At 41.0% G+C, this 9,691-nt stretch overlaps 1 protein-coding gene across 3 annotated transcripts in view; it reads right to left on the bottom strand.

Annotated features, from left to right (window-relative positions):
- Positions 1–3,153: 3,153 nt before the first annotated feature.
- GLS (glutaminase) overlaps positions 3,154–9,691 on the bottom strand; it is a 61,543-nt gene continuing 55,005 nt past the window's right edge. For all 3 annotated transcript variants that reach the window (XM_086615666.1, XM_086615667.1, XM_086615668.1), the window contains 4 exons: positions 5,394–5,455; positions 4,402–4,478; positions 4,172–4,235; positions 3,154–3,825 (listed from right to left, as the gene is read on the bottom strand). In XM_086615666.1, coding sequence (XP_086471792.1) covers positions 3,669–3,825; positions 4,172–4,235; positions 4,402–4,478; positions 5,394–5,455 — 360 coding nt within the window. In that variant the 3' untranslated portion in view covers positions 3,154–3,668. The remainder of the gene's footprint in view (positions 3,826–4,171; positions 4,236–4,401; positions 4,479–5,393; positions 5,456–9,691) is intronic.

Here is a 9,691-nt window from a genome sequence, read left to right as displayed (position 1 = left end):
TTCTAATTTGAGTTGATCAGTAGGATAACTGATCCGTGGCTAAACTTTGTGGCTATCAAGCTGGCCCACTGCTGCATCGTTTTTCTCTGGGGCTATTCAGTGATACAATCCCTTGCTTTTGTATTAACTACACAGCCAGAAGAATAATAAAAAGAAAGAAACTTGGTGAGATGAAGGATAGCAGAAGGGAAGAGCAGGCAAGAGAAAGGTGGAGCTGTTCAGAGGCACATGGCCAATCCACTTAAGAATCCCAGCAGGAACAAAAAGCAATCAGTAAAAGGACACAGCTCTAGAAGTGTAAGTTTAAAAGAAAAAAATAAAGAAAAAAACAAAGGTAGATCAGATAAACTCATTCTGATTTCCTGAAAGCTTTGCACAATGGAAATGACCACAGCAGGTTTTCCTGGACAGCCTTCTGCGCAACTGAACGCTTGTTTCAACAGCGGTCGCATAGATAACCAATAAAACGCATCACCACCATTGTCATCATCTTGGTATTTCCATTTATTATGCTGTAAAAAGCAACACTATCTGGATTTTATTTCTTAAAATAAATAACTTTCATTTTCAGAACCAGTACAGCTCAAGTTTAGATTCATTCATGGGAAACTGCTAGAAATACATTCATCACTGTCTATTCCCCACAATACAGAATCTAAAAGTCGAGATCAGCCCAGTCAGTTGCGACGACCAGAAGTACGCTGCTGAGAAGTACAGTCACTGATAGTCCAGCTCTGAAGCAAAAAAAAATCTGGTACGATACATTTTGTTCACAAAGATAGGCTAATTAATGCTAAGACTATCACAATATTTCTGAGTACAAAGCATTAAGTTAGCTTAACGATTTTAGGTTGTGATACAGAAGAAACATATATGACACAAAAACAAAGGAGTGGAGGAATCCTCTTTGGAGCATAAGGAAGTCAGCGTTTGATAAGATAACCCAAAGCTATTTACGTTAAAATCTACATGTCAGTGTCATGAATGATAAAAGAGCCAAACCAATGCATATATTTATATTTATAAATAACGCCATGTCTAAACAGCTGCATCGCTGAACTGGACATTACAAAATAATGCATCTTCTCACAACGAGAAAATACTAAAGCTAACCAGCAAAAATGCACTGAAGCTAAGACCAGCTAAAAGCACTCAGTATAATTCCGGAAAGCGTTGAGTTTAGGGACAGCCATAATCTTTAATGGTAACTCAGTTAAAACGCCTTCTTTTGGTTGTTTTTTTTGTATATATGTGTATTATGTAATATACCTATCTTTTAAAAATGCCAGTATGAACAATGCAAATCTCAATTAATTAAAGCTAAATCAGGTATTTTTCTGAGAAGCCAAAGGATGTTTTAGTAGGAAAAAAAAAATACCAGGGAAGAAGTCAGATTAGCGCTGAGATACAGAATACCAAACTAGAGTCCGTCTGAAATTCCTCTATGTGAAAGTTGACAGATCTGTTGCCAGAGAAAACACGTTGGTATTTAGTTCAGGGTGCAGTGGAGAAGAGACCTTGTGCTACTCAGTGGCCAGTGTGGCTCAATAAAGAGCCAGAGGCCATTTCGGTTAGTTCTTGATTAGAACGAAGGTGGCTGTGACACAGGATGTGAAAAGAATGGGTTTTAAAAGCCTTCAGAAAAACAGCTGATCTTCAGAAAAAAAGAAGGGTTGAGGAGTGAAGCCACTTACGAACAGTAAGATTCTTGAGAAAAAGTGTTTGATAACCATGCCAGCCAGCTTCCACGTGTGCTTTCAGGGCTTTAGACTTTCAGACTCTTCCAAGATTTCATCATTGTGAAGACAGTCACTGCTTGTGATGAGTATCAAGCACTTTTCCATGGGATTTGTCTTCCCCACAGGGATGCAGTATGGCACATCGACAAGAGACTGTACAGGAACTCGAAAGGATTTATTCTCAACTCTGCCAGCCTGCTGGGTCACTCTGGAGAAGTTACTTCTCTCTACGCCTTAGCGGACTCATTTGCAAAAGGAGGATAATGTGGTTCAGATCATCTTTATAAAGTGCTTGGGCCATTCTAGAATGAATTTTGTCATTCTTTCAGGAGGATTTTGGTGCCTACACAGAAAATTTGAACTTCGAGATCTACTAATGACATGTATACCATGTGCTAGGGTAAAAATAGCCACAGACGCAATTCTCAAGCACAATCTCCTTTTCCACGTGCTAAACAATTCTTGTGCTAAAATTCTTGTGCTAAAATTCTTGCCTGTGTCCGACAACTGTGGGGTTTTGTGAATATCAAACTCTTAACTTTAAGTGACTGCTCAGTTTTGAGGTTTTATGCCACGGTATCGGCAGAAGCAATTGCACATGGGACAGGGAACTGTCGTAACATTGTACTTCTGCAAACAACACATACCTGCACCTACATTTCCCACGATGGGGCATGTGCCAAACTGGCTTTAGTGGCCAGACGATAAATGCCACTGTTCACCACAAAAGGCATCACCTACTTGTGCTCCTGTTGCTGGAACTCCTGTTCTACACCGGCGGAATCCCACTGATGCAGTATCCTGCTCCCTGGTTGATGGTAGTGCAATAAGAGAATATATCCAAAAATTTGGCTTATTTCCTGCTCTGGTCATGCTTTGATAGGCTCTATGCTCCTTAAAGCTGTTTCACTCCATCCGTGTTCCTTATTTATAAGCCTAAATTAAGCCAGATTTACATGTGAGATTTGGTTTAGTACTTTGCCTTTCACCTACTTCCATTCCCCCCCACTGGCTCCTGGCGCAACCGCCAAGACCACCACCCACGAGCCCAAAAAGGGTTTTTTTGCAGCTCGTCGAGGCTTGCCGTAGTGCAAACATACCTGTAAGGAACACGACTGCAGAGAGTGGAAGCACCTGCTTTCCCCAGTAGAGGGGAAGTACTTTAGCAGCAGAACGTGGAGAGAGGAGGGAGGCGAGACAAAGGGAACGGAAAGAAACGCTTCAAAACCAAAAACCCCACTAAACGCTGTTTGATGTTACAAGTCACGTTCCCCTATGCCATTTGGTCAAACAAACCATAAAACAGATTCTCTGACAAAACTATCTCTAAGAACAAGCCTAGACCATTGACAACTGTCACCTATATGCTCTGTTGATATTTATATTATGTAAACAAGGTTGTGTGGATTTCCACCCCCCCCCCCCCAAAGGTTAAGTGCAGATCCTTACTTAACACACCCAGCCTAAATCTACATCAGCATCCTCAGCTTTTGAAAAACCTCACTGACGCTCATACCTGACAGCACTCTGGCTCATCTCGGCCATACTGGAAACAGAGGGCTAGAGAAACAAAAATTCAGCAGAAAAATTCCTGACCACAGACTAGAGCTCACATAGAAACACAAAAATAAATTAAGTAGTGCACAGTAAAGCCAACAACAGCTAAATATTTTTACACATCAATCATATGCAGCATGAGGTAATATTGCTCACATTATGGAGGGAGATTCTTGGTTGGTTTTGTTTCTTTTGAGAGAGATTGGATTTGTCCTGTGCGTATAGAAACTCCTGTAACATAACACTGAAGTAACAGAGACTTCTGTAAAATATATACCACTATCAGATAGAAACACACACGCTCTTCATTACTTATGCATATCACAATTAAATAGGTAAGTGATTTGATTCTTAGGATCTAGCTGAAGACGATTATAATAAGCCATCTAGATTTTTATGAACCGTTCGGTTCTCCTTTCCGTTGTTGGAATCCTCTGATGGCGTGTACTGGACCTGATATTCCTGAAGAATTTTAAATACATCATGGTGTCCAAAATGTAAAGCTTCATCCATGGGAGTGTTATTCCACCTACAGGAAGGAGGGACGATGGTATTTAAGATCACCACGCCAAGTACAAAGCACCAAAAGTCTAGTTCTTACATACTGTGCTAATAGACCGCACTAAGTTCAGTAACTATGAAAACACTTTGTAAACTGAGCATAACCTTTCAAACAACAGTTTCAATGGTTTCACCAATTTTTTATTCCCGTTTGCTCTGCAGAAGCTACAGAGAACCAGCAGGATCCCACCCCTTCTCCTCCAGTGTACTGGCTCAATGCATTCCGCTCTTATTTGACAGACACCTCTCCACACAGGAGCTAGAGAGACGCTGTTAGAGCATCTCTCCTCCAAACTGGTGATAAAACCACTCACCTGTCTTTGGGGAAAGGATTCACTTTGCAGGCTTCCAGTAGAAATTTAACAACGTCCACATGTCCTGTAAGAAAAGCAGGCTTGTGAGTGTATATACTTAAATATATCTCGACGTATAGTCACACAAAGTTTTAAAAAGCAGGTATGCATATAGAGAGAGTGGAGACAGTCTAAAGAAAGCGGACCACGCTCCATTGACAGACAGCAAACCATGTATGAGGAGACATCACCTTCTGCAGCTGCTACATGCAGAGCTGTTCGTGAGTCGTAGTCTCTTTGTTCCATATCCATTCCTGACAGAGCAAATCTAAAAAAATATGATTACAGAGAAAAGTCTTACATAATTAGAACAAGTTAGAAAACTAGCACAGAATGATACCCCTATGCTAAAATGATGAAAACTTCTGCTACAAGAGGATATAAAAGGTATCAAGAGCACATCGTACCTTTGGTTATAATGAAAGGATTACTGCTTTGGCTTTTAAAAAAAAAGGTAGGGGCTTAACTTTCCTTCTGCTCTCCAGTTGTTATAAAGAAAAACGTCTTTGCAGGAAATCTAACAGTCAACATATTCGATTTCATATCTAACATGGACGAGCTAAGTCATATAAGGCAAAGTCAATTTACGCCAGCTGAGAAAATCCAGCGAGGACTCCCAAGACTGAAAATGCTGAACAGCGTTAAGGTATTTCATCACAGGATGGCAGAGTAAACTATACACATTTTTCCACCTACTAACTATATTCAGATATATTCTAGCCAAATTAACACGTTTATTTAGTCTCTTACCATTATTACTTTAAACGTTGCCAGATTCTACTCCAGATTTAAAAAGCAAAGCTAGATTTCCTAACCTCTCCAACAACAATGGGCATTTTCCAGCCTGAATTTTTGTGGCAGTTTCAGAGTTGAAATACAAAGCAGGCGAGAGCACAGCTAGGATTTTCTGCCATTGCTATAAAAAAACTGGTTAAGGAAATGTATTTCATTACGACCCAAAGAAACAGAAAACAATGGGATTGCAGGATAGCATGAGGGTATCTTTTTGATGGTTAGGTTTGAGGTTTGGGGGTTTTTCTGGTTGGTTGTTTTTTGGGTAAACATGCTCCATCTCCAGCACAGCTCAGATGGCCCCAACATGGCCCCAGTGCACGTGCATAGTCATAAGTAAAACAACAACAACAAGCAGCATTCCTATTCCCGACCCCGCACCGATTTTTACCTCCGGAGTGCAGACACATCCCCCGTGTAGGCAGCAAACAGTAGATTTATCACAGATTTCACCTACAAAGAGAAATAAAGCCCAGTTTATTTAGCTTCCTTCCTCAAAAAGAAATGGACGGAAAACCTAGGAAAAGCCCAGCGTGGCCAGTTGGTCCAGTGCTCATGAGGCTGTTGATTTTCTCTCCTTCCCTGGCCACATTTTGCAGTAGCGTTAAACACTGGAAGAATTCATTCCAGCTTGCTTTGCTACCAGTACTTTTAGGTCTGTCTTTCCAAGGTTGAAGTCATAAGGGCAGTACAAGAACCACAAAACATGCATTTCTGCTCCACTGTGTTAAAAAACGTGAGCCTTGCTGCATGGACAAACCATCTTTCTCTCTTTGATTGCCCAACAATACTGAGTATTGAATTACACAGATGGCATCATTTTGCACCTTTCATAAAACCATAAACGCCTCGTAAGACAAGCTCATTCCAGAAAAGGAAGATGGTTTTGTTGTGGGGTTTTTTTTGGTTTTGTCTTTTTTTTTTTTTAAGAGAAGACTCCTAATGCTAGGAGAAATCCATGTTAGCAGAAGAGAAGAAACAAAGTTTTGCTTTGTATTACAGATTTTTCTTTGTATACATCTGTTACAGAGGCTTTCTTCAAATAAAAAATTCTAAGCAATTCTGTAACATAATGAGTCACTGCAAGAAAAGTAAAGTTTCAAGGCAGACTAAAGTAGGATCGTTTTAGATCAAACAGTGAAATCTCAGGCAAGGAGTGCTTTTCTCAGCTCTATTAGCTCAGAAGAAACGATACCGTCAGGCTACAGTTTTAACACACCCTAGCTATAACAACTCTGCAAGTTTGAACAAGAGCCAAAAACTACAAGACAGATGGTTTAAAGCATCCCCCATCAGCTTCTTTCATAAACTGATAACAGCCACTTCTAGGCACCATTTCACAGTAATTTCCAGTAAACTTTCTAAATGCTGTGTTGCTTGTTGAGTCTACAAAGTTCTGTTGCTGCTACTGGCCAAGTAACAGAGATAAAGGAGAAAACTGATGCTGCGTTGACCTTCCACAAAGAGGAACAGAAAAAAATAAAAATAAAATCACCGCCCACGAGTAAGTCTCCCACAGATTTCTGCAAAAAACACTGGCATATTTTCACAGGGCCACAGATGAGCCGACATCTGTGCCTCTTACACAACGAAGGCAGTGGCGGCCCCCCTTCACACAAACCCAGCACAACGTCTTTGATAAATACTGGGCTGCAGCCTCTATTTCAAGGCAGGCCCGAAAGGGGAATTTAGTTTGATAATCTCTGTATTTCCATCAGGATGATTCAGTTCTCCTTGCCAAGAGCAGCCGAGCGCTGCCGCGCCGCTGGAGCCCAGCCGTAGCCCAGGCTGGCTCCGCTCAGATGCTTCAGGTCTTGCAGGTGCCGAATACTCTCCCTTTTTCAGGATCTAGGATGAGCAAAGGACATTCTGTCCTTAATAAAAACCCTTTCAGAGGTAACTCATCATTTTAGCTGGACATCTTTATGTTCCTGGGAAATGCAAACGTGTATTACAACCATAAAATAAAAAGAACACACATTCCTTCCTCACAAAAAAGTAACTTTCCCAGTGTAGCCGGGGCCAAAAATCCCTCTGGATTCATCTGAACATTTTGCTGAGAAGCCATTTTCCTTTTCTATAATGATGTGACAAAATGTAATTTGAAGATTTCTGAGGCTCTGTAACACAATAATCTCAGCCCGTGTCGCTCAGAAAACTGGGAAAGGTTAAAGCCGCTTCTTTCTTAAGGTAAATAACAAAATCCAAGGTCGCGTTATTGCAATAACTGAACTTCTTGACAGACCAAAACAAAAAGAAATACAAGTCCAGGTAGAAAGAAATAAAAAAACCTGTTATTTTAGTTCAGAAGAAAGAAATTTGAGAGGAAATATGACTGCTCTCTGTACATCAATAACGGTAATGGGATACAAAAAGCGGGAGAAAAACAAATTTAGCAGGACAATTATTTGCAGAGTAATTATCCAAAACTGGTCAGGAATGAACTCAAGCTCAAAAAAAAGCAGACAGAGCATAGCCATCATAGCTGAAACAACCCCCCTAGGGCTACCTGCCCTCATTTCTAGTGAGACTTTCATCATTTTATGGAAGAATTATGTTGGATCTGCTGGTAACAAAACACACCTCGACTCTGTAACTTCACCCTACTCTATCAGCAGCATAATCCAGGCCACAAAATTAACAAATTGCGTAAGGTATGAAAGGAAGTTGCTCAAAAGGCAGCCATAAACAACAAAGATGGACATTAAAAGTGAATTCCAGAATAAAATTTTCAAATCTGAAAATACAAAACACATTCTGAATCTAAGGTGAGAATATACAGTTTCCATGAGAATCTTCTGGAACATCTCCTCGTTTTCAAGAGAAAATCAATCTAAGTAGCGTAACTATTAAACCATCGTGTAAGAGGTTATCGTTTACATTGAGAAAAAGTTATGATGTGACAATAACTTGCTGCCAGAAGCTTTGTATTGGCACAAAACCTCACTTGGGCTGCCATAAAAAAAAAAATCAAGCACAATCAAGACACCAAAAACGCAAACCAAAATTCTCTACCCCTAAACTCGGTGCCTGCTAGCCTGAAATAACAGGCCCATCGCAAAAAATCAAGAGCCAATGAAATTCTAAAGTGGGAGCAGCAAACTCTAAAGTGGGGCTTTAACTGGAGGAGAGAAAAAGAATAAATAGTAAAGGTGACAGATGAGCTGTATCCATTCAAACCAAGTAAGGCACGAGGAACAAGGCAACTAATTGAGGTGTTGAGAGACTGTCACTGAGTTTCTCACCAAGTGGTTCATTATCTTCCATATGCTGTACTCAGTACTGGTGTTTCTAGTAACTACACTGATGAACACAATTTTACCTCATCTTCAGAAACAGGAAGTTCTCCCTTAACCTGACAGCCGTGAATTACCTTTTTCTACTGCACAGATTTCCTTAACTATGAGAATGTAATAAAACGAGAACAGATGGAGCCCCTTCGCCGTACATGAGCTGGATCAAACATTACCATACAGCTTCAAGCAGTATCGAACCCAGACCAAAAACAGTTCCACCTCACTCCAAACAGGAGATAAAACCTGCATGCGCTGCACTGGATTAGCTTAACGGCTCTCGTTACTATCCCAGAAATACAGAGCACTACTCACTTAGCTACAACAAAACCCTCTTTGTACACAAATACTTTTTCTCCCCAAGTGCTGGATATAGTCTTTGTTACCCAGGTGGTGAAACCAATAAGGAAAGGTTCCCCAGGAATATTTTTGTCACCCAACATTAAAGATCAGAAGTAAGACCAGAAGTCCCAGACCACACAGCTTATATTTTCACCTTCAGGTTAGTAGCTGTTCGAGGTCTCAGACTCAGCTGGATGAATCACAGAACCGTAGAACAGTTTGGGTTAGAAGAGACATTAAAGATCATCTAGTTCCAACACCTTCCACTATACCAGGTTGCTCAAACCCTCATCAACCTGATCTGGAACACTTCCAGGGATGGGGCATCCACAGCTTCTCTGGGCAACCTGTTCCAGTGCCTCACCACCCTCAAAGAGAAGAATTTCTTCCTTAGATCTCATCTAAATCTCCCCTCTTTCAGTTTAAAGCCATCAGCCCTTGTCCTATCACTACACACCCTTGTCAAAAGTCCCTCTCCAGCTTTCTTACAGGTCCCCTTTAGATACTGGAAGGCTGCTAGAAGGTCTCCCCAGAGCCTTCTCTTCTCCAGGCTGAACAGCCTCAACTCTCCAGCCCTCGGATCATCATGAAGCTATGACTGACACAGCCTAGTGCTGGCCCTGGTCCTGCTTCATGTTGGAGGTGGCCAAGTGACCATGACCTCCAGTGGTCCTTTCCAACTAACCATTTTGTGAGTCTGTGGGTAAGAACACAAGCAGCACAAGAAAGAAAAATCAAGACTGCTGTTGCTGAAGAACTACACCGAGGTCAAGTCAGAGGAAGTAAACACTCGGAATTCGGAGTGGCAGGAAATCACGTGGCTGTGGCAAACGTTTCAGATAAACAGGAGGGGCCTAAAGGGAAAGGAAAAAAAAAAAAAGAGAGAAAAAAACATCAACCCAAAACCCCAAAAGCACAAACTGAGAGAGATATGGTACTGAAAAGTTACAAAGGAAAACTGAGTGTTAAAGCAATTCCTAGTCCAAAGTTTTCATATTGCAATTATTTTAAACAGCTCCTAAGCCAGACTGTGCTAAAAGCTTCAGAGCAGTCT

This window comes from Tauraco erythrolophus, chromosome 8 (genome assembly GCF_009769465.1).
Source record: "Tauraco erythrolophus isolate bTauEry1 chromosome 8, bTauEry1.pri, whole genome shotgun sequence".
Classification (NCBI taxonomy): Eukaryota; Metazoa; Chordata; class Aves; order Musophagiformes; family Musophagidae; genus Tauraco; species Tauraco erythrolophus.
The sequence above is the reverse complement of the archived record's forward strand: the minus strand, read 5'-3'. Positions and strand labels throughout refer to the sequence as shown.